Raw genomic sequence first — 25,821 nt, 5'->3', positions numbered from 1 at the left:
AATATAGCTGTTGATGGCTCTTAATAAGGTGGGGCAGAAAGGGTGTACGGTAGGTTTTCTGTTGGTCCCAGCTCATGGTGACGAAGGCTGCTTTGAAGAGTGAGGAGGTAGATGTGATGGTCCCGTTAGGGGGGATGGAATGTAGGAACATCATATCAGAGCGGTTGACCCAGGAGTGGCAATGTGAGTGGAAGAGAGATGAGGGGGGTAGGCAGTTTTCCTCTATCCAGAACTATGTGAGGCAGTATGTATCTTGGGAGGGAAAGGAGGAATGGTGTTATTTTGACAAGGCTGGGGCATTGTGGATTGCTAGTGGGGAAAACCCGAGATGGAAAGTGTAAGGAATGTGGGGAGGTAGAGACTGTGAAGCATGCTGTGTTATATTGCAGACAGTATGCTGAGGATAGGAGGATATTTTTTTGGTGAGCTGACTGAGTTGGGTGTAATGTGTAACCACATTTTTCCTTGGAGCTAATTTTGTGCACAAATGACAGACAGAGTGAAATAGCAAGTTGTTGGGGTTTCTTTAGTCCACCTGCCTGCACCTACGGGTGTATATTTCACTCTCCTGCCTGAGAAAGGCAGCAATACGCATTACAGCGTCTAGTGCGCCCGGAAACGGACACGAATAAGAAGAAGCCACCCACACAGATAGAACAATGAGATTTAGTTATACAAATATTTGACAACCATGCGCCTTACTTCCGGTTTCCGCTCCCGCCCCACTCACAGCCATCTTGGTTTTTTGTCTGAACAAAAAAAGGGGGTGAGACAAAAAAAACACTGACGGGGAGAAGCATATTATACATTGTAGAGACTTGACGGAAAGACGGATGTAGTGATACAATACGATATGAAAGGAAAGGGAGCAGGTGAGGTGGAAGAAGACCAGCCGCACCCCGTATACAGCTAACGTTAGCTAGTAGTTAGCCAGCTAAGCTAACCGGCTAACCAATTCGGTACGGATTAAGTAGCTAGTCAGACAGCTAGCTAGGCGAGATATCTTATGCTCAGCCCTACCGATTGCCAGCCTAGGACATTGAGAACAAATCAAATTAATCATCGGATGTATGTGAGAAGGAAATCGATGACAATGCATCGTACGTCGATTTGAGATGCTCCATTGAAGAGACCACCACTAACGTTACTAGTATTGGATAATTATTTTTTTTCGTAGCTAGAGCGGGATCATAACAAGCCGTGGTAAGTGTTGCAATTTATTGTCAACAATGATGGCTAGCTCGTTAGCGCTATTTAGCCAGTTTGCGATTCTGGCCTTCGCGTGTATTTAGCATCGGAGTAGGTTACTTATCAATTGACTGGCCAGCTAGCGAGTTAACCAGCTAACGTTAACTGCCTTTGCTGGCAAGGCACAGCTAACAAGCTTGCTAAACTAACGACTGTATGGTGTTTGCAGACATCCATCGATAGCTAATTAGCCATCATGCTAAACTTAAGTCAGCTGACAGTGGCATGCTTGAACCCCAAAATGTATTGAAACGACCCTGGGTTTATAAACGCGGATATCGACCCTGCCGCTTGAGCATGCTTTTGGGGCACAGTCGATTGAGCGCTGGACTTCCGGCTAGAAGGCCGATGGTTCGAGACCTGCACCCTGCCTGTTTCTTTACAGTACCATTCTAACTATGACATTGTCTAATATGGATAACTAGCTAGATAGTTATCTAAATTACCACACTTATTTGAGCATACACTGACTTGTACACGTGTAGTTTAACAAAGTTGAAAGTGAGTGAGACTCATTGTATATTATAATTTATTATTAACTGACTTGCCTAGTTAAATAAAAATACAAATTAAATGCATTGCGAGGCCAAGCCATGGTCCTAGTTGAAAATATATCCCATCTTCAACCTAGGGCGAGACCTGGGTTTGAACCCCATCTGTCACTCAAGACCCAGAACATGCCATGACACCATAGAAATAAGTGAAAGACACATTATGGTTTTATTGTAGCCAAGCATTCCATGACCCAATTCCTTTCTTCCAGAATTAGTTCCTCTAGCTACATGGCTAGAGCATAATTCAATGCATGGTCCCCCATGTTCATTTACCCACAGTTTAGCTACTAGCTTCCTACTTTACTATGATTCACATCACGCTGTATAAACAGTGAATACATACTAGAACAAAATGGGGGGAAAATTAGTGTAACAATGAAGAATTGGATCAATTTCTAACCAAAAATATAGGCCATGAATTCACAACAGCTCAATATCTCCCTAGTGTTTATTACTTGACAACACCTATCGGTGATATGCTCAGTGTAGCCACTGATTACATCGCAGTTAACTAGATCAAGATGTAGTTCTTCTGCGCTAACATGAGTCTCGAATTGAGCACCAATAGACTGTTATTGTGTAACAGAGCGTAGCATATTGAGTATTTTACTCTAAAGCGGTGGGTTTGGTTCATTGGATTTCTATAAAGACCATACAGTCCATATAATGTACAAACATGGCATGTCCTCACACACACACACACACACACACACACACACACACACACACACACACACACACACACACACACACACACACACACACACACACACACACACACACACACACACACACACACTCTTGCACACTCACAAACACTTGTCTCACACACATTATTTTAAAGGTTTGCTTTAAAGAGAGCATCCCAAGCCCAGTGGGGGCCCAGGGGCGATGTCTTGATGCATTCACTCCAGGCTGAATCACTGGAGCTGGTTACGTTAGCTCTGCTCTTTTCTCTCCAGCGGTCACACACAAAACCAACCAAGACTTAGGCATCAAACTTTCTTTATTCCTTGAAATAGGCTAATCACTGATCTCACATGTCATGTAGGTGGAAGGCCATGGGAGGGAGGAAGGAGGTGGCATTTGAAGAGTGTTTGAATAGTAAAATAGGGACTTGGCTGTTTAACGGGATAGTTCATCAAAATCTCAATTTGTCCGGTATCTGCAGGTCAGATATCAATCTTGAATGAATGGGAAATATAGGTGCCGGGTAAATCCATTTGAATTCAATCACTTTTTGACAGCATCCCTTTTGATTCTAACTTAACTTTCTATACATGTTTGCCTGTGGAATATTTGGTCAGAAAGTTACTTTTTGGACCTGAATGCCAAAACATTCAGGAGATAAAGGTGCTCAAAGTTGACCCATTTTGCATACCCCACCATCCCATGAGACATCCATGTCTTCGTCAGATGAACAGCTGAGTTTTCTGTCATTTTAAAAGCTTACAAACATGGTTGTACAACTATTGTAATATTTGTTTAATAAATATACATTACCAGTCAAGTTTACACCTCATTCAATGATTTTTATTTTTACTGTGTTCTACATTGTATAATAATAGTGAAGACATCAAAACTATGAAATAACACATGGAATCATGTAGTAACCAAAAAAGTGTTAAACAAATCAAAATATATTTTAGATTCTTCAAGTAGTCACCCTTTGCCTTGATGACAGCTTCATACACTCTTGGCATTCTCTCAACCAGCTTCACCTGGAATGCTTTTCCAACAGTCTTGGAGGAGTTCCCACATATAATGAGGACTTGTTGGGTGCTTTTCCTTCACTTTGCGGTCCAACTCAACCCAGACCATCTCAATTGGGTGGAGGCCGGGTGATCTGATGCAGTACTCCATCACTCTCCTTGGTCAAATAGCCCTTACACAGCCGGGAGGTGTTTTGGGTCATTGTCCTGTTGAGAAACAAATGATTGTCCCAGAAGGGATGGCTTATCGCTGCAGATTTCTAAGTAAATCACTGACACTGTCACCAGCAAAGCACCATGACACCACCTCCATGGGAACCACACATGTGGAGATCATCCGTTCACCCACTCCGCGTCTCACAAAGACACAGCGGTTGGAACCAAAAATCTCAGAGGTCAATTGATTAGGATTTTTAACACAGATACCAATTATTGGAGGACCAAAAAAAGCTGATGCTGATATATATTGACAACTACAACAATACTGAATGAACACTTTTATTTTTACTTAATATAATACATAAAAATCTATTTAGTCTCAAATAAATAATGCAACCTGTTCAATTTGGTTTAAATAATGCAAAAACACAGTGTTGGAGAAGAAAGTAAAAGTGCCATATGTGTGATGTAAAAAAGCTAATGTTTAAGTTCCTTGCTCAGAACATGAGAACATATGAAAGCTGGTTGTTCAATATTCCCAGTTCTTCAATATTCCCAGTTGAGTTTTAGGTTGTAGTTATTATAGGAATTATGACGCGTCGACTATTTCTTTCTATACCATTTGTATTTTTATATACCTTTGACTATTGGATGTTCTTATAGGCACTTTAGTATTGCCAGCCTAATCTTGGGAGATGATAGGCTTGAAGTCATAAACAGCGCTGTGCTGTTAAATATTGCCTGCTAACATGAATTTCTTGTAAATAAATATGCAGGTTAAAAAATATATATACTTCTGTGTATTGATTTTAAGAAAGGCATTGATGTTTATGGTTAGGTACATTTTTTGCTTTTTTCGGCAAAGCACTTTTGTTAAATCATCACCCGTTTGGCGAAGTTGAAGTAGACTGTGGTTCGATGATAAATTAATAAGCAACGCGTTGATTATATGCAACGCAGGACAAGCTAGTTAACTACATGTGGTTGATGATATTACTAGGTTAACTAGTGATTATGTGAAGATTGATTGTTTTTTATAAGATAAGTTTAATGCTAGCTAGCAATTTACCTTGGCTCCTTGCAGCCACAAGGTCCTTTTGACGCTGCACTCGCATAACAGGTGGTCAGCCTGCCACAGTTTCCTCGTGGATTGCAATGTAATCGCCCATAATCGGCATCCAAAAAGGCAGATTACCGATTTGTTGTGTGAACTTGAAATCGGCCCTAATTAATCGGCCATGCCGATTATGGGTCGCCCTCTAGTTTGGACTCATCAGACCAAAGGACAGACCAAAGGACAGATTTCTACCGGTCTAATGTCCATTGCTCGTGTTTCTTGGCCCAAGCAAGACTCTTCTTATTATTGGTGTCCTTTAGTAGTGGTTCTTTGCAGCAATTTGGACATGAAGAACTGATTCACACAGTCTCCTCTGAACAGTTGATGTTGAGATTCCCTTTGTCTATATTTCTGTGTTTTCATTATGTTTCCTATGGAGGATTGACTGTATCATTTAAAATTACAGATTACATTTCAAGTCAAAATTCTCTGTGAACCTCCAACCATCTTTGTGGTACCATTTTTGAAAGTTGAAATTTCAATTCTATTCACATTTTAGTACATTTTTCAGTCATAACATGACACCCACCTTGTATTCAAGAGCACGGTGTGTCTACCGATTGTGGGCACATAACAAAATTCTGATTATTTGAAATAGGGTCTAAGCTACAACATGCAAATATGAAAATCTGAGTTGACACATTTTTAGATAATTGAAGGTTTAACACGGGTGGGGGGGAATGATGTAATTTTTATAAAATAAAAATTAAGAAATTATACCGAACAATTTAAACGCAATATACAACCATTTCAAAGATTTTACAGTTACAGTTCATAGAAGATCATCAGTCTATTTAAAATAAATTAGGCTCTCATCTATGGATTTCACGTGACTGGGCAGTGGTGCAGCTGTGGGGGGCCTGGAAGGCTAAAGGCCGACCCACTTGGGAGCCAGGCCCAGCCAATCAGAATGAGTTTTCCCCCCACAAGGGCTTTATTACAGACATAAATATTCCTCAGTTTCATCAGCTGTCCAGGTTACTGACCTCAGATGAGACCGGATGTGGAGGTCCTGGGCTGGTGGGATTACACATGGTCTGCTGTTGTGAGGCCGGTTGGACGTAGGGCTGTTATGGTTACCGTATTACCGGCGGTCATGAAGGCAGTCAAATACCATGTGACCATTTAGTCACGGTAATTAGGCTTCTACTAGCTCTGATCCTGCGGCTGGTCATTAGTAGCCTACCAAACTTGCTAACTGCCTGTCACTCAGCACTCTTGTCCCTCTAATCACTCTGACGTCAATGCAACTGTATTCAGAAATCTAATCAAATATTTCATGAGAGCTCATGTTGCTCAACATTTCTAACGGCTATGCAATTGCACGAGAAAAGAGTGATGGTCTCGCTAAAAAAGCGGATCCCATCAGCTTTCTATAGGCTAGGCATACTATATTTGTTTCTGAACTTTCCTAATATTAAGCACATTGCTTATCTTTACAACAAGAGTCTAGCCTACCTGGATGGCATGAAAATGAACCACGGGAAAAGCGTTCTCCATTTGCTATTTAAGTGCATAGATGACAGGTATTTTTTCCCCCTGCCCCTGTTTAGAGACAGGTGCATGAAAAATGGTCCATTCTAAATCCAAACAAATTTCACGCACATATACATACAGTTGAAGTCAGAAGTTTACATACACCTCAGCCAAATACATTTATATTCAGTTTTTCACAATTCCTGACATTTAATCCTAGTAAACATTCCCTGTCTTAGGTCAGTTAGCATCACCACTTTATTTTAAGAATTTGAAATGTCAGAATGTTAGTAGAGAGAATGATCTATTTCAGCTTTTATTTCTTTCATCACATTCCCAGTGGGTCAGAAGTTTACATACTCAATTAGTATTTGGTGCATTGCCTTTTAAATGGTTTAACTTGGGTCAAACATTTTGGGTAGCTTCCCACAGTTAGTTTGGTGAATTCTGGCCCATTCCTCCTGACAGAGCTGGTGTAACTGAGTCAGGTTTGTAGGCCTCCTTGCTCGCACGCGCTTTTTCAGTTCTGCCCACAGATTTTCTATAGGATTGAGGTCAGGGATTGTGATGGCCACTCCAATACCTTGACTTTGTTGTCGTTAAGCCATTTTGTCACAACTTTGGAAGCATGCTTGGGGTCATTGTCCATTTGGAAGACCCATTTGCGACCAAGCTTTAACTTCCTGACTGATGTCTTGAGATGTTGCTTCAATAAATCCACATAATTTTCCATCCACATGAAGCCATCTATTTTGTGACCAAACAGTTCTATTTTTGTTTCATCAGACCAGAGGACATTTATCCAAAAAGTACTGCATGTCCCCATGTGCAGTTGCAAACTATAGTCTGGCTTTGTTATGGCAGTTTTGGAGCAGTGGCTTCTTCCTTGCTGAGCGGCCTTTCAGGTTGTATCGATATAGGACTTGTTTTACTGTGGATATAGATACTTTTGTACCTGTTTCCTCCAGCATCTGCATAAGGTCCTTTTGCTGTTGTTCTGGGATTGATTTGCGCTTTCGCACCAAAGTACGTTCATCTCTAAGAGACAGAACGCGTCTCCTTCCTGAGCAGTATGACGGCTGCGTAGTCCCATGGTGTTTATACTTGCTTACTATTGTTTGTACAGATGAATGTGATACCTTCAGGCATTTAGAAATGGCTCCCAAGGATGAACTGCACTTGTGGATGTCTACAATTTTTTGGTTGGTTTCTTTTGATTTTTCCCATGATGTCAAGCAAAGAGGCACTGAGTTTGAAGGTAGGCCTTGAGATATATCCATAGGTATATCCAATTGACTCAAATGATGTCAATTAGCTAACTATCAGAAGCTTCTAAAGCTTCTACATTTTCTGGAATTTTCCAAGCTGTTTAACGGCACGGTCAACTTAATGTATGTAAACTTTTGACTGGAATTGTTATACAGTGAATTATAAGTGAAATCTGCCTGTAAACAATTGTTGGAAAAATGACTTGTGTCATGCACGAAGTAGATGTCCTAACCGACTTGCCAAAACTATAGTTTGTTAAACAGAAATTTGTGGAGTGGTTGAAAAACGAGTTTTATTGACTCAAACCTAAGTGTATGTAAACTTCTGACTGCAACTATTTATTTTTATTTTTTATTATTGTTTAGTATATGTAAAGACATTATTAAATCAACAATAGTCTGATGGGTGACAATATTAGCCTATCACTTTTAAATTATGTATAAATGCCTTTTTTTGTGAAACTTTTTCGAATCATAGTCGCACCCATAGACCTATGTTATGCTAAGGGTTGTGTCACAACTGAAGTGGCCAATAACTTCTTTAAATTATGCACAATCTCCTTTACAAGGGGTGTAGGGCCTAACTGGCATAAGCAGAGCGTGAGTTTCAAGTTTGGGGTAGATCATTTTCACCTTAAAAATGCACCTTTTATAATCAAAGCATTACATGCATAATTGCATTTGTGGTCACTTTTGATTGTGGTTTTCCAGCTAATAGAACATTTGTGCTTATTGCTTATTTTTGATGCTAGTGGTTAGGGTTCCACATTTTGGAATATTCAGAATGGTAACTTTCTGTCGGAATTAACAGGAATATATGGGAATTAATGGAAAAATATGCAAAGTAATAATATATAATAATATATGCCATTTAGCAGACGCTTTTATCCAAAGCGACTTACATTCATGTGTGCATACATTCTACGATAACAACATTAGACCATTAGACCATAACAACATTAGACCATAACAACATTAGACCATTAGACCATAACAGCATTAGACCATTAGATCATAACAACAATATAATATTAATATTAATGCCATTTAAATGTAATGTTTTTTTGCATTGGACATGTTTACCATATCATATGGAGACAAATATAAACCTTTTATCTTATAAGTAGACATATTTGCAAATGATTAAATCCTTCAAATAGGAAAAAACGACCAGTTGGTAGCAGAACTTTAATTAAATGAGTTGACTCTTCACATGGGATGATTTCACTGAACAACAAAAGGGAATATTGAATGATCCCCAGTGATCCCATCGCATCTCCCAAATACATTTTCAACATCTGTAAAATGGTAGTCTAGAAACTAAGGCTTTGGTTGTCTTACTCTCAGGCCTCCATGTTTTCTCCCTTGACCTCCTCAATGTCCACCTCTTGAACATTAGACTCTTAGGCCTCATCTTCAGTGTCACTTTCCAACCTTGTTGAGGATGGCTCGTTGTCTGGCCCAAAAAGTCTCAAATTTGCCCAGATGGCCACCAATTTTTCAACCCTTGTATTGGTCAGCCTGTTGCGTGCTGTGTGTGTTCCCAAAAAAGGACCAGTTGCGCTCTGAGGCGGCTGGGATTTGGAGGGGGAAAGAGCCTCAGATCCACAAAGTCATTTCCACCAGGTGGTTGATGAGATATGTTGGCACAATTGCAATATTGCATCGCCATCCCAAAGCCCTTGCTTGGAAGTGTACTTCACCAGACTGCCAAGAACCTTGCACTCATCCAGGCCAAGGTGGCGAGACACGGTAGTGATGACCATAGACCTTCTCTGCACCAGCCATGATGCTCTTGCCAGCATACCCGAGGTCCAACATGTACACTGCAGTGTGTAGGGCTTCAGGCAGAAGTCTTCACACTTTTTGATGTATTTCAGAACTGCAGTTTGCTCTGCTTGGAGCAGTAGTGAAGTGGGAAGGGCAGTACGGATTTCTTCTCTTACATCTGCAAGCAGAGTCTGAACTAGAGGTTGACCGATTAATCGGAATGTCCGATTTAATTAGGGCCGATCGGAAATCGGTATTTTTGGGCGCCGATTTTGCCAATTTTTTTGTTTGTTCACCTTTTATTTAATCTTTATTTAACTAGGCAAGTCAGTTATTTGTAAGTCGCTCTGGAGAAGAGCGTCTGCTAAATGACTTAAATGTAAAAAAAAAAAATGTAGTTAAGAACACATTCTTATTTTCAATGACGGCCTAGGAACGAGGCAGAACGACAGATTTGTACCTTGTCAGCTCAGGGGATCCAATCTTGCAACCTTCCAGTTAACTAGTCCAACGCTCTAACCACCTGCCTCACAAGGAGCCCGCTTGTTACTAAGCCAAGGTAAGTTGCTAGCTAGCATTACATTTATCTTATAAAAAACAATCAATCAACGACTGTCGCTGCACCAATGTGTACTTTACCATAAACATCAATGCCTTTCTTGAAATCAATAGACAAGTATATATTTTTAAACCTGCATATTTAGCTAAAATAAATCCATGTTAGCAGGCAATATTAACCATGTGAAATTGTGTCACTTCTCTTGCTTTCATTGCATGCAGAGTCAGGGTATATGCAACAGTTTGGGACGCCTGGCTCTTTGCAAACTAATTTGCCAGAATTTTACGTAATTATGACATAACATTGAAGGTTGTGCAATGTAACAGGGATATTTAGACTCATGGATGCCACACGTTAGATAAAATACTGAACGGAATAAACGTTTTGTTTTCGAGGTGATAGTTTCCGGATTTGACCTAAGGCTCGTATTTCTGTGTGTTTATTATAGTTAAGTCTATGATTTGATATTTGATAGAGCAGTCTGACTGAGAGGTGGTAGGCAGCAGCAGGCTCGTAATAGTCAAAGGAATATGGTTTAGAGAGGAGTCTGTAATAACTTTATTTTACGTTCATGTCTTCCATGCTTGAAAAAATAAGGTCTGTGTTTCTTTATAATTCCTGTAATAACTTGCGGCTGAACTTGAAAGGGGTTCCTTCTTTATTTTACCGATTCATGTCTATGTAATTGTATTAAGTTAAAATAAGTGTTCATTGTTCATTCAATATTGTTGCAATTGTCATTATTACAAAAATGTGTGTGTGTATGTATGTATATATATAGCCTTCCATACATTGTTTCCCTCAATCTGGGCAATGGAGTGATCTACTTAAAATAAGGTCTGTGTTTCGTGCTTAAACCACCTCAGCGTGTTGATACCCGTGATCCTCCATACCCGTGTTGATACCCGTGATCCTCCACTTCAAAAAATACCACCAACCTGTGGGACCAAGGCAAAAGCATCATGTTCGGCAGCATTGTCTGTCCCCAGTGCAAATACCTTCTGTGGTCTAAGGTCATTGACTGCCTTGAGTTTCATCTGCAAAATACATCAAAGACTCTTGATGTGTGTCTTTCCCTTGTGTCTGTGCTCTTGTTTGCTTCAACATTGTGCTCTTATACTTGGTGCGGTGGATTGCTGCTGTGGAGATGTATCCATGGTTTTCAGTGCCATGATGTCCTTGAGGAGCAGATTTATTCCAATGGGTGTGATGTGAGGTTAGGAATCCTCCACTTTAGACCAAGCAAGCATCATTTAACCAAATACCTTCTGTGGTCAGAGATGATTGCAATGTAAAGACCGGTGTAGTCTGCTTGAATACTGAGGGTGGAGATCTATGATTTTTGCAGAGATGATTGACCTTCACTTGAACTCTGTTGAACTCTGCATCCAGCAAATTAGTAGATAAAGCATGTCTGGTTGGAGGGGTGTATGCTGGGTGAAGAACATTCAGAAATCTCTTCCAATGCACATTGCCTTTGAGCATCAGAGGTGAACCAGTTGCATACACAGCTCGAGCAAGACCTTCATCAGCATTTCTCTGACTACCTTCCTCCATAGAGTCAAAAACACTTCTGATCACAGGATGACCATGAGCTGTTGCTATCGATAAGGTGTCTGATTCATCATTTTCACCTCGAATAGAAGTAGATGGACTTTTGTCAGAGGTTGCTTGTTGTGAGCGCTGAGGGAACTTTATGCACTTGACCAGATGATTCTGCATCTTTTTTGAATTCTTCACATATGATTTGGCACAGTATTTGCACATGTACACAGCTTTTTCTTCTACATTAGCTGCAGTGAAATGTCTCCACACATCAGATAGTGCCTGTGGCATTTTCCTGTAAAGATTAGAAATAGAATGAGTTTAAAAAAAAATACAATTCTATGTACAGATAATTGGTTAAGATAAATGTTTAAAATGAAACCTGTATGGAAACAGTTTAATTAACACTCCTCAGTTTGCAGGCTCAAGCAAGCTAAAAACCCACATGGTTGCAAAAACTAACTAGCAGAAATTGTTAACTTGTTATAAATTATTTAAACACACTTTTCTATAGGCTACTATTTACTAGTTAACACAAAATCATGTATGTCATATAACATATATTCACCCCACCCAGTATTGTAATCAAAACTTACCAGAAAGCATGTAGTCCTTGTCTGACTAGTAGTGTGGGCTCAATAACATCTCCTTAGTGTGCAAGATCTTGAGAATCAGCTGCACATGTGGTGGAAGAATGCACTGTGCGTGCAGAGGTTTGCAATTCCATTGAATTGGTTGTAGTTTAAACAAAATATGCCACAAGATCTAGAATTGCCTTGTGTATCCCACAAAAAAGGTTGAATTGAACCTTTCTAGGGTATGTGGGACGCACCTGGCCAACATCCAGTGAGATTGCAGAGTGACAAATTCAAATACAGAAATACTCATTATAAAAATTCAGAGAAGATTCAACTATTTTACATTGATTTTAAAGATGGACTTCTTGTGAATCCAGCCACAGTGTCAGATTTCAAAAATGCTTTACGGCGAAAGCATACCTTAAAATTATTTAAGAACATAGCCCAGCAGACAAATCATTACAAACAGTAACCAGCCAAGTAGAAGAGTTACACAAGTCAGAAATAGAGATAAAATTAATCACTTACCTTTGATGATCTTCATATGTTTGCACTCAGAAGACATTCATTTATTCAATAAATGTTCCTTTTGTTCGACAAAGTCTCTCTTTAAATCCGAAAACCTCTTTTTTGTTCTTGTTTTCTTCAGTAATCCACAGGCTCAAATGCAGTCGTAACAGGCAGACAAAAAAATCCAAATTGTATCCGTAAAGTTCATAAAAACATGTCAAACGATGTTTAAATTCAATCCTCAGGTTGTTTTTAGCCTAAATAATGGATATTATTTCAACCGGACAATAATGTCGTCAATATAAAAGGTAAACAAAGGCACTCTCTCTGGTCGCGCGCATGAAAAAGCTCTGTGACACGGCAGGGTCCACTCATTCAGACTGCTCTTACTCCCTCATTTTTCAGAATACAAGCCTGAAACGATTTCTAAAGACATCTAGTGGAAGGCAATTTGAGTCCTAAGTCAATGGATACTGTAATGGCATTGGATAGAAAACTAATAAACCAAAAAAACTACTTCCTGAATGGATTTTTCTCAGGTTTTTGCCTGCCAAATCAGTTCTGTTATACTCACAGACTTTATTTTAACAGTTTAAAAAAACAGTTTTAGTGTTTTCTATCCAAATCTACTAATTATATGCATATCCTATCTTCTGGGCCTGAGTAGAAGGCAGTTTAATTTGGGCATATCCTAGAGAAATTAAGCAACATTCCTAAAATTGGGAATTGGGCATCCCCAACTGTGCAAGACTGTTTGGAATATTTTATTTCTTGCACAGCATAGAATAGGTCTTCTTTTATACTGTGGGGGATAGTAGATTGACATAGTCTAGTGCTTTTGCTGTTCATTAGGCCTTTTCGTCTTGTTGGTTGATGAAAATTAAACGTGGACAGTTCTTCCAATATCTTCAATATGCACCTCGGAATTAGATAAGGACACGCTCAGTTGCGTATTCAATGGGTCTGTCTTCACTTGTAGCCTATGAGAAAGACCCCATCATGTGATGGAGAGCAATGTGAGTGAGAGGTGCTTCGGAGCGCGGAGCACTCCAGGCTAAGGGCACAACGCAGCACTCCAGGCCAAGGGCACAATGGCCACTGGCCACAAAAGGCATGGATTCACTTAGGGTGCATTGCAGCCACACAAAGGGGATGCCGCCGGGAAATTTGAAGCGTGATCAAGTTCTTGTCAAATTGTGAATGAGACTGAAGTGTGTGTGTGGGTGTGTAGCCTGCGCAAAAAAAAACTAAGCAGAGCTCATGCCTTTCAAGCAACTTTTTTCAAATCATCATTAGTCGCATCATGCAGCCTTACCATATATTAAAAATCAAAACGTATAGCCCAACGTTTGTAGAGTTTGTAAAGTTAACACATTAATAAATCTAAATTAAGCATATGTGTGCTCATTTCTTTAACTGACGTGTATACCTATATAACAAAGGTACATGACGTAATGATGCTACGTACATTTTGCGCTACACTTGCAATACAGCATTCCTTAACTACCCCGCAATGTCTGTGTGGATCGAGCAGTCAACAGGTCAAGCAGTCATTTGGAAGAGTAACTAAATTTCAGCGAGACAACTCAAAGGTGAAATCCATTAATGCCAAGATAATGGAATTCATTGCCCTTGACAATCAACCGTTCTCTGTCGTGGGTGATGTTTGCTTTCGGCGACTGGTCGAGCACCTTATAGTTAACTAGTCCAACGCAATAACGACCTGCCTCTCTCTTGTTGCACTCCACAAGGAGACTGCCTGTTACGCAAATGCAGTAAGCCAAGGTAAGTTGCTAGCTAGCATTAAAATTATCTTATAAAAAAACAATCAATCATAATCACTAGTTAACTTAACCACACATGGTTGATGATATTGCTAGATATTATCTAGCGTATCCTGTGTTGCATATAATCGGACTGAGCATACTTGTATCTGACTGAGCGGTGGTAGGCAGAAGCAGGCGCGTAAACATTCATTCAAACAGCACTTTCGTGTGTTTTGCCAGCAGCTCTTTGTTGTGCGTCAAGCATTGCACTGTTTATGACTTCAAACCTATCAACTCCCGAGATGAGGCTGGTGTAACCGAAGTGAAATTGCTGGCTAGTTAGCGCGCGCTAATAGTGTTTCAAACTTCACTCGCTCTGAGCCTTGGGGTGGTTGTTTACCTTGCTCTGCATGGGTAACGCTGCTTTGATGTGGTGGCTGTTGTCGTTGTGTTGCTGGTTCGAGCCCAGGGAGGAGCGAGGAGAGGGACGGAAGCTATACTGTTACACTATTCATTGCTTGTTTTCTCACAGAAACTGAAATTGAGCAAGCAGTGTGTAATTTTAGCAACAAGGAAATGAGTGCGATTTCCACTAGATAACACAGCCACAAACAGCTTTCCCAGTTTAACAGTGGGAGAAATCAATAGGCGAATGTCGCAGCCAATCAAAACACTGGCGTGTAAGTAATACTGTGAAACACAATCTTTCCACAATCCCTGCAGATATATTATGGCCATTTTTATGAAATTACAATGTAAAAATAAAATCCTATGTGTAGCACCTTAAGTTATGAGTAAACCATGTCTCTGCTCTCACAGCACTTTGATTTACAGTTACAGAGGGACTGTTATGTGTGTGCGCACATTCCATGCGGGCTGTAGTGAAAGTTTGTGTATCCCTCACCATAATATGTACGCAAGCACTCTCTGCCGAGGGTTGAGACTAGTTATATATTTTTAATATGGGTTTGTTATTAAGTGCACTTTGTGAGAACTAACCTCCCTCTCTTTCGGTTTCTCTCCTCTCTCTGCACTTGTTCTCTGCCTTTCTATCTCTATACCCTTCTTTACTCCTCTTCCTCTCTCTACCTCTTCCTCTATTCCCCTACCCTTCTTCGCTCTCTACCTTGTCTTCCGCATTTTCTCTTCCACTCTCTGTTCGGTCCTTCTCACTTTCTTTTCCCACCATATCCCCCCCCCCCTAACGCCCCTTTTTTTAAATGTTCTTTTCCCTCATACTTTTCTCTTTCTGTCCACCAGGCCCTGGCTATGCCCTCGAGTGTGCGGGCGGGCAATCTAAAGGACCCGGATGTGGCTGAGCTCTTCTACAGAGATGACCCCGAGAAGCTTTTCGCTGACCTCCGAGAGATCGGCCATGGCAGTTTCGGGGCCGTCTACTTCGTAAGGAGAACTTACATTAGGGGGAGGGGAGAGTTTTGATTAAGAAAGTGTGTGCGTTTGCTCTCCTTATCAAAGTGTGTAACAAGGTGTTTTGAGAGTTTGTATAAAGCGTGTCTGTCCTTCTCGATGCTGTGTCCGACAGGCCCGAGATGTGCGCAACAACGAGGTGGTGGCCATCAAGAAGATGTCCTACACCGGCAAGCAGTCCAACGAGGTGAGCCAACGCGCGCACACACTTAAGTTTAGGAATAGAAACAGATGTGTTAGCGCTTGGCTGGAACAAAAGCATGCACACTCAGGACCCTTACATTGGCTTAAAATTGTCCCTAAACATCCTTGAAAATCCAATCTACTTTTTTGTCTATTTTCCATGATTCCATGATTCTCTGTGACATGATGTTTGGTATTAACCCCTGCTCTCTCTCTCTCGTTCTCCTCAGAAATGGCAGGATATCATCAAGGAGGTGAAGTTCCTCCAGAAGCTCCGTCATCCCAACACCATCGAGTACAGAGGATGCTACCTCAGAGAACACACAGCATGGGTCGGTATTAGCAGTGTGTGTGCTCCCAGTACACTATTTGAGTGTCTACTAATAATCTGCCCCCCCCCCTCCCTCAGCTGGTGATGGAGTACTGTTTAGGCTCCGCCTCCGATCTTCTAGAAGGTTAGTACACCAGAGACCAACTGCAGGGATTATTTTGAGTCATGTTTAAGGGCGTTTAGCATGTTTTTGAAGCTTTGTATATAACTAGACTCTCCCTCTTTCTTACTGTCTCTGTGTGTCTCTGTGTGTCTCTGTGTGTCTCTGTGTGTCTCTGTGTGTCTCTGTGTGTGTCTGTAGTTCACAAGAAGCCATTACAGGAGGTGGAAATAGCTGCTATTACCCATGGTGCACTACTGGGCTTGGCCTATCTTCACTCCCACAACATGATCCATAGGTAATATTATAAAAATATATGCCATTTTAGCAGATGCTTTTATCCAAAGCGACTTAGTCAAACAACTACTACAACCTCTTGGTCCATGTTACTGTGTTTGTCCATATGCTGTCACTGTGCAGTGTCTTAGAGCAATTCTGTCCGTTCGATTCCAGTTCTGTTTTCAATGCTATATCTTTCAGTCTAGTCTGTCATCAGGGATTTTACTCAGTGTCGTTTCAATAATCATTCCGTTGTGGCCTTAATAGCCTGGACTCATTTTCCCGATAGCGATGGAACTTAGGCTTACAAGTGTTTTAACTGTTAACTCTTTCCGACAACGGCCGAAGATGTAACATGAGTTTTTCCAAAACACCACTACAAGTGCATCGTTGGAGCGCTGCTCTCGGAACAGCTTTCTCCATTCAAATATTTCCTTAACTTTCAAATTATTTCACAATACTGACGCAGAGAAAGAGAGATTACCACCTACGGCTGCAAATATTGAGGCAGTTTATTCCAATGCTTACCCAATAAAAATGCAAAAAATCACAGATTTGGCACATAATATATTGAGACAAGTTATACACTAGCCTACAAGTAGCAAAATAAAACTCAATTGATTGAACATGAAATGTATTTTGATATGATTGAAATAGGCCTAGAGCTTACTGTTTATATTTTTGAGCATTCAAATCTGTTTTACATCTAAGCATATTTTTATATGTTGCTTGTTTGTATTAATTGCAAAGATATTGGCAACGTATTTGTAGTCAACTTTGTTCTGAAGTTTTCGCAGTCACAGAGAGGCGGAGAAACCACGTGATTCTGTTTTAGCTGAGATCTGTGTATAAAGTGATTTGGGAGGGCAAAAAAAGCATGTAATGGCACAATTAGCTGTTCTTCAAGTGGTCTGAGGTAGGCGTTAGATTACGAGCATTTTCAAGTACAACTTTAATAACAATTGCTTAGCGATTTAACCATTCCCCTATGAAGGTTCTAACGATGAACTTAACCTTAAGATGCTTTTGGGAAACCGGGCCCTGTCTTCTTCTATACCATATACAGTGGGGCAAAAAAATATTTAGTCAGCCACCAATTGTGCAAGTTCTCCCACTTAAAAAGATGAGAGAGGCCTGTAATTTTCATCATAGGTACAGTTCAACTTTGACAGTCAAAATTAGGAAAAAACATCCAGAAAATCACATTGTAGGATTTTTAATGAATTTATTTGCAAATTATGGTGGAAAATAAGTATACAAGTAAACAAGCAAGATTTCTGGCTCTCACAGACCTGTAACTTCTTCTTTAAGAGGCTCCTCTGTCCTCCACTCATTACCTGTATTAATGGCACCTGTTTGAACTTGTTATCAGTATAAAAGACACCTGTCCACAACCTCAAACAGTCACACTCCAAACTCCACTATGGCCAAGACCAAAGAGCTGTCAAAGGACACCAGAAACAAAATTGTAGACCTGCACCAGGCTGGGAAGACGGAAATCTGCAATAGGTAAGCAGCTTGGTTTGAAGAAATCAACTGTGGGAGCAATTATTAGGAAATGGAAGACATACAAGACCAATGATAATCTCCCTCGATCTGGGGCTCCACGCAAGATCTCACCCCATGGGGTCAAAATGACCACAAGAACGGTGAGCAAAAATCCCAGAACCACACGGGGGACCTAGTGAATGACCTGCAGAGAGCTGGGACCAAAGTAACAAAGGCTACCATCAGTAACACACTACGCCGCCAGGGACTCAAATCCTGCAATGCCAGATGTGTCCCCCTGCTTAAGCCAGTACATGTCCAGGCCCATCTGAAGTTTGCTAGAGAGCATTTGGATGAACCAGAAGAAGATTGGGAGAATGCCATATGGTCAGATGAAATCAAAATATAACTTTTTGGTAAAAACTCAACTCATCGTGTTTGGAGGACAAAGAATGCTGAGTTGCATCCAAAGAACACCATATCTACTGTGAAGCATGGGGGTGGAAATATCATACTTTGGGGCTGTTTTTCTGCAAAGGGACCAGGAAAGAATGAATGGGGCCATTGTATCGTGAGATTTTGAGTGAAAACCTCCTTCCGTCAGCAAGGGCATTGAAGATGAAACGTGGCTGGGTCTTTCAGCATGACAAAGATCCCAAACACACTGCCCGGGCAACGAAGGAGTGGCTTCGTAGGAAGCATTTCAAGGTCCTGGAGTGGCCTAGCCAGTCTCCAGATCTCAACCCCATAGAAAATCTTTGGAAGGAGTTGAAAGTCCGTGTTGCCCAGCAACAGCCCCAAAACATCACTGCTCTAGAGGAGATCTGCATGGAGGAAATACCAGCAACTGTGCTGTGCTGTGAACCTTGTGAAGACTTACAGAAAACGTTTGACCTCTGTCATTGCCAACAAAGGGTATATAACAAAGTAGTGAGATCAAGTTTTGTTATTGACCAAATACTTATTTTCCACCATAATTTGCAAATTAATTAAGAAAAAATCCTACAATGTGATTTTCTGGATTTTTTCCCCTCATTTTGTCTGTCATAGTTGAAGTGTACATATGATGAAAATTACAGGCCTCATCTTTTTAAGTGGGAGAACTTGCACAATTGGTGGCTGACTAAATCATTTTTTCCCCATTGTATGCTATATAGGGTATGTCACAATTGCAAAAGAGGTTTCTAGCCTTAACCTTTCTAGGGCAGGCGTTCCGCTAGCGGAACCCCTCGACAACATTCAGTTGAAAAAACAGTGCGCTAAATTAAAAAATATTTTTTTAGAAATATGTAACTTTCACACAATAACAAGTCCAAAACAGCAAATGAAAGAAACTTCTTGTTAATCTACCCATCGTGTCCGATTTCAAAAATGCTTTACAGCGAAAGTACAACATATGATTATGTTAGATCACCACCATGTCAAGAAAACACAGCCATTTTTCCAGCCAAAGATAGGAGTCACAAAAAGCAGAAATATAGATCAAATTAATCACTAACCTTTGATCTTCATCAGATGACACTCATAGGACATCATGTTACACAATACATGTATGTTTTGTTCAATAATGTGCATATTTATATATATTTATTATATATTATATATATTTACATTGGAGCGTTAAGTGCAGTAATGTTTTGATTCCAAAACATCTGGCGATTTTGCAGAAATACTCATAAACATTGATAAAAGATACAACTGTTATTCACAGAATTAAAGATAGACTTCTCCTTAATGCAACCGCTGTATCAGATTTCAAAAAACTTTACAGAGAAAGCATAATCAGAGAACAGCGCTCAGAGGCCAATCCAGCCAGAGAAATATCTGCCATTTTGGAGTCAACAGAAGTTAGAAATAACACCATAAATATTCACTTACCTTTGAGGATCTTCATCAGAAGTCCCTCCCAGGAATCCCAGTACGACAAATGACTGATTTGTTCCATAAAGTCCATCATTTATGTCTAAATAGCCACTTGTTGTTAGCGTGTTCAGCCCAGTAATCCATCTTCATGAGGCGCAAGCACTATGTCCAGACAAAAACTTAAAGTTCCGTTACAGGTCGTAGAAACATGTCAAACGATGTATGGAATCAATCTTTAGGATGTTTTTAACATAAAACATCAATAATGTTCCACCCGGAGAATTCCTATGTCTGAAGAAAAGCACTGGAACGAGAGGTAACTCTGTCGGGAGCGCGCGTCACGAGCCTGAGACACTCTTCCAGACCACTGACTCAAACAGGTCTCATGAGCCCCTCATTTATAGTAGAATCCTCATTCAAGTTTCTAAAGACGGTTGACATCTAGTGGAAGCCGTAGGAAGTGCAACTTTATCCATATCCCACTGTGTATTCTGTAGGCCAAGCTTATAAAAACTACAAACCTCAGATTTCCCACTTCCTGGTTGGATTTCTCTCAGGTTTTCGCCTGCCATATGAGTTCTGTTATACTCGCAGACATCATTCAAACAGTTTTAGAAACTTCAGAGTGTTTTCTATCCAATAGTAATAATAATATGCATATATTAGCATCTGGGACAGAGTAGGAGGCAGTTCACTCTGGGCACGCTATTCATCCAAAAGTGAAAATGCTGACCCCTATCCCAAAATAGTTTTAAGGGTCTTTCCTGGTTAAGGGTTAAATCAGGGGTATATATTATTTTATTTTTTTATTTTTAGGGGGTGGAAATTATCATTATGTAAGGAAACACTCCAGGCCGCTCTTGAGTGTCTACAATTGTATAGAAAGTATGCATAAATTATAATGGACCTATATACTGTGGACTATATATACATTATTTATTTATTTTCAAATAACTGCCCTTTTTCTGTCCTGCAAATTAATTTTGACAAATAAATCGGTCCCTTTTAAAATCTGTGTGGCCCTCTATTGAATTTTGAAATCCCGTTGTGGCCCTCGAGCCAAAACGTTTGCCCACCCCTGGTTTAAATGAATATGTTCAACGTTGTTATCTCTGCGCTGTGTCAACATTGTTTTTGTCACATTGTGTTAACAGTGCTCCTCTCCTCTCAGGGATGTGAAGGCAGGGAACATCCTCCTGACAGAGCCTGGCCAGGTGAAGCTGGGAGACTTTGGCTCTGCCTCCATTGTTGCCCCCGCCAACTCCTTTGTAGGAACCCCCTACTGGTGAGGAGCTAGAACTGCAAACTGTGGACTATTCAATTCCTTGTGGGCCAAATTGCTGCTGGTTTTCTCCTGTGAATCTCCAAATCCTCCCCTTGCCCTACAAACAAGGGATGGTACACTCTTTTTAACCAGTGGCTGATTATAAAGGGATGGTTCACTCTTTTTCCAGGATGGCTCCGGAGGTGATCCTAGCGATGGACGAGGGTCAGTACGACGGCAAGGTGGACGTCTGGTCTCTGGGCATCACCTGTATAGAGCTGGGTAGGCATCGCCAGGGCAAGAAACCACTTTAGGGTCTTCATGGCAACAAACGATTCACAATCTCTATGGTACTGTAGAGAGGGAATGCTGCCCTTGGACACCACGTCAAGAAAGAGATCTAACAATGTAGTATAATATAGGAAATATGAAGGTGTCTTGGCAAATGGCTCCACAGTGAACTTTGACCCCAGGCCCTCAGTGTGACCCCTGTCTGAGTGGTCTGACCAAATCCCTAACCCCTGGGAGTTGGTAATAGTCTATGTTGTGTATGTTTGTCCCGGCATTGTTACTGGGATTTAAGAGACTCAGTGCTAAGCTCCTTTGGCTGTTAGCTAACATGTCCTCGCTCTCCCTCCTCTCTCCCACACTTGTTACTTTCTCTCCATCTCCCTTTCCTTCTCTCGATTGATCGCTCTTCTTTTTATACCCTCTCCCTCCCTCTCTTCCTCCCTCCCTCTCTTGTCTCCCTTTAGCGGAGAGGAAGCCTCCTCTGTTCAATATGAATGCTATGAGTGCCTTATACCACATCGCCCAGAACGAGAGCCCCATCCTAGCGTCCAATCACTGGTGAGCGTCACTCTCCCTCGTGTACATTTCTCCACTCACTCATCGGTCTTGATCTCCTTTACATCACTGTCTCGTTGTCTCTTTACATCACTGTCTCGTTGTCTTTACATCACTGTCTCGTTGTCTCCTTTACATCACTGTCTCGTTGTCTCTTAACGCTCTTTCGCTCACTCACCAGCTCTCTCACGCATCAGCTCTCTTTCTGTCTTCTCTCTGACTGAACTCTGTTCTCTCTCGTGCCGTAGGTCTGATTATTTCCGTAACTTTGTGGACTCCTGTCTACAGAAGATTCCACAAGACAGGCCTATCTCCGATGTGTTGCTGAATGTAAGAGTGCAGCACACACACCCTTTTCTTGTTCCTCCTCTCTTCCTCAATTTCTCTCTCTAACTCTTTGCACTCCCCCCCCGCCCCCCCCCCCCCCCTGTCTGTAGCACCGGTTTCTGTGTCGTGAGCGTCCCCTAACGGCGGTGATGGACCTCATAGCGAGGACCAAGGACGCAGTGCGGGAGCTGGACAACCTTCAGTACAGGAAGATGAAGAAGATCCTCTTCCATGAAGCCCACAACGGACCCACCCCAGAGGGAGGCGAGGAGGAGGAGGTAGACTTATTCCACGTTTTGTTGTTTCAACCTAAATTCAAAATATATTTTTTCTCCACTATCTACACACAATAGCCCATAATGACAGTGAAAACATGTTTTTATAAATGTTAGCTGATTTAGTGAAAATAAAATACAGATATCTAATTTACATAAGTATTCACACCCCTGAGTTGATTCATGTTAGAATCACCTTTGGCAGCGATTACAACTGTGATTCTTTCTGGGTAAGTCTCTTAAGAGCTTTGCACACCTGGATGACTTATGTGCACATTTATTTAAACAAATAAATCAAGCTCTGTCAAGTTGGTTGTTGATCATTACTAGACAGCCATTTTCAAGTCTTGCCATAGATTTTCAGGCCTATTTATGTCAACTAACTAGGCCGCTCAGGAACATTCACTGTCATCTTGGTAAGCAAGTCCAGTGTGTATTTGGCCTTGTTTGAAGTTATTGTCCTGCTGAAAGGTCAATTTGTCTCCCAGTGTCTGTTGGAATACAGACTGAACAAGGCATTCCTCTAGGATTATGCCTGTGCTTAGCTCTATTCTGTTTCTTTGTATCATAAAAAAACTCCTTAGTCTTTGCCAATGACAAGCGTACCCATGACACGATGCAGCCACCACCATGCTTGAAAATATGAAGTGAACTTGGATTTGCCCCAAACATCACTTTGTCCTGAATACAAAGTGTTATGTTTCTTTGCCACATTTTTTTGCAGTTTTACTTTAGTGCCTTATTGCAAACAGGATGTATGTCTTTCAATATTTTATTCTGTACAGGCTTCCTTCTTTTCACTCTGTCATTTAGGTTAGTGTTGTGGATTAACTACAATGTTGATCCATCCTCCGTTTTCTCCTGTCACAGCCATGTAACTCAAACTGTTTTAATGTTACCATTGGCCTCATGGTGAAATCCCTGAGCGGTTTTCTTCCTCCCGGCAACTGAGTTAGGAAAGATGCCTTTATCTTTGTAGTGACTGGGTGTATTGATGCATCCAAAGTGTAATTAATAACTTCAACATGCTCAAAGGGATATTCAATGTCTTTTATTTTTGCCCATCTACCAATTGGTTCCCTTTACAAAGCATTGGAAAATCGCCATGGTCTTTGTGCTTGAATCTGTGTTTGAAATTCACTGCTTGGCTGAGGGGCCTTCAGTAATTATGTGTGTACAGAGATGAGGTAGTCATTCAAAAATAATGTGAAACACTATTATCGCGCATAGTGAATCCATGCAACGTATGACTTGTTAAGCACATTTGTTCTCCTGAACTTATTTAGGCTTGCCGTAAGAGGTTGAATACTTATTGACTCAAGACTTTTGATATTTTCATTTTTAATTTGTAAAAAATGTCTAAACAAATCCACTTTGACACTATTGGGTATTGTCTGTAGACCAGTGAGACAATCTCAACGTAATCCATTTTAAATGCAGGCTGTAACACAACATTTGGGAAAAGTCTAGGGGTGTGAATATTTTCTGAAGGCACTGTATCTTATGTTAACTTTCTGCCTCTGCCTGCCTGTGTCTGTCTCTGCATGTTTCTGACTGTCTGTATCTGCCTGCCTGTCTGTCTATAACGTCTCTCTATTTTCCCTCACCCCCCCCTCACCCAGGAGGTGGAGCAGTACCTGCTGCGTACGGGCACTGTGGGCAGCATGGAGAGTTCCCAGTCTGTGCCCAGTATGTCCATCTCCGCCAGCTCCCAGAGCTCCTCTGTCAACAGCCTGGCGGACGGCTCTGACGACAGCAACGAGATGGCTATGATGACCGAGGGAGAGCACACGGTCACCTCCAACTCCTCCATTATACACCGTCCTACCGTAAGTCTGAGAGAGGTGTGTGTGTGTGTGTGTGTGAATGGGGTTTGGGAGAGGTGGGGGTGTGTCTGCGGTGGGGGGAGATGGCAATGACGACTGAGGGAGAGAAGTCTCCTCCATTATACACCGCCCTACTTTAAGTCTAGTGTGTGTCGGGTCCCTACTGGGTCATGTAGTGTGTGTCGGGTCCCTACTGGGTCATGTAGTGAGGTGAATGCACCAATTTGTAAGTCGCTCTGGATAAGAGCGTCTGCTAAGTGACTTAAATGTAAATGTAAATGTGTGCGTGCTAGAGGGGGAGAATATTGTGGTGTGTGTATGTGGTAAATATGTCAGGTGTGTGCAATTGTTTGTGGACATTAATTAAGCATCCCTCTCCTGAATTCTCTTTCTCTCGCCTTGTCCCCATCCCCCAGGGTCAGGATAATATATATGATGACCCATACCAGCCAGAGATGGACCAGCAGCAGCCCTCGTCAGCCGCCCGCCGCAGGGCCTACTACCGCAACCGGGACCACTTCGCCACCATCCGCACGGCCTCCCTGGTGAGCACATCCCCAAACCCCTCTCTCTGACCCAACCACTAACCACTCTCTCTGACATGACCGCAAACGCTAACCCCTAAACCTCTCTTTCTCTGATACGACTGCTAACACAACCCCCTGACCCCTCTCTCATACTACTATGAACGCTGGTTTGCTATGAACTACTTTGCCTAAGCTTGATTGAGTTTGCCTGTGACCCAATGGAACAGTCCCACAACTGGAAACCCCACCCACCTGTCTCTCCAGGCAGGCTCAATAGAAAACTCAAAGATGTCAGATACTATTGAAACACATTCCCTCTCTTTCTCTCTCTTTTCCTCCCCTTTCTATTTCTCCACTCTCTCTCCCCTCTCTCCAGGTCACTCGTCAGATCCAGGAGCACGAGCAGGGCTCAGCTCTGAGGGAGCAGATGTCTGGCTATAAGAGGATGAGGAGGCAGCACCAGAAACAGTTGATGGGCCTGGAGAACAAGCTGAAGGCTGAGATGGATGAGCACCAGCTGAGGCTAGACAAAGAGCTGGAGAACCAGAGGAACAGCTTCGGAGGAGAGGGGGACAAACTGGGCAAGAAACACCAGGCCATCCTGGAGAAGGAGGTGAGGGATGACAGGACTGGAGGAAAGGAGGGGTGGAGAACCAGCGCTTTGGAGGAGAGGGGGTCAAACCGGGCAAGAAACAGATGAACAGAATGTAGTATTTTTCTCCCTGCATCCCAATATTGGGGCTATATCCAGGAAGGCCAAAGTTCCAGGAGCTGGCCCTAAAATATTGTATTAGAGATCATACAAAAGATTGTGCTGTGAGA

General features: G+C 41.5%; 1 protein-coding gene across 3 annotated transcripts in view; it reads left to right on the top strand.

Moving 5' to 3' along the window:
- The first annotated feature begins 718 nt into the window (after positions 1–718).
- Positions 719–25,821, top strand: part of LOC124037968 (serine/threonine-protein kinase TAO2-like) — a 35,894-nt gene continuing 10,791 nt past the window's right edge. For 2 of the 3 annotated variants that reach the window (XM_046353284.1, XM_046353282.1), the window contains exons 1-14: positions 719–1,203; positions 15,523–15,663; positions 15,806–15,877; positions 16,104–16,205; positions 16,283–16,328; positions 16,506–16,602; positions 21,106–21,219; positions 21,389–21,480; positions 21,954–22,047; positions 22,293–22,374; positions 22,482–22,649; positions 24,269–24,475; positions 24,889–25,017; positions 25,376–25,612. In XM_046353284.1, coding sequence (XP_046209240.1) covers positions 15,532–15,663; positions 15,806–15,877; positions 16,104–16,205; positions 16,283–16,328; positions 16,506–16,602; positions 21,106–21,219; positions 21,389–21,480; positions 21,954–22,047; positions 22,293–22,374; positions 22,482–22,649; positions 24,269–24,475; positions 24,889–25,017; positions 25,376–25,612 — 1,572 coding nt within the window. In that variant the 5' untranslated portion in view covers positions 719–1,203; positions 15,523–15,531. The remainder of the gene's footprint in view (positions 1,204–15,522; positions 15,664–15,805; positions 15,878–16,103; positions 16,206–16,282; positions 16,329–16,505; positions 16,603–21,105; positions 21,220–21,388; positions 21,481–21,953; positions 22,048–22,292; positions 22,375–22,481; positions 22,650–24,268; positions 24,476–24,888; positions 25,018–25,375; positions 25,613–25,821) is intronic. The other variant, XM_046353283.1, reaches the window with a different exon arrangement.

The sequence above is a fragment of the Oncorhynchus gorbuscha genome, linkage group LG06 (genome assembly GCF_021184085.1).
Source record: "Oncorhynchus gorbuscha isolate QuinsamMale2020 ecotype Even-year linkage group LG06, OgorEven_v1.0, whole genome shotgun sequence".
NCBI lineage: Eukaryota > Metazoa > Chordata > Actinopteri > Salmoniformes > Salmonidae > Oncorhynchus > Oncorhynchus gorbuscha.
Note: the sequence above shows the minus strand (reverse complement) of the source record. Positions and strands in the feature narration are given on the sequence as shown.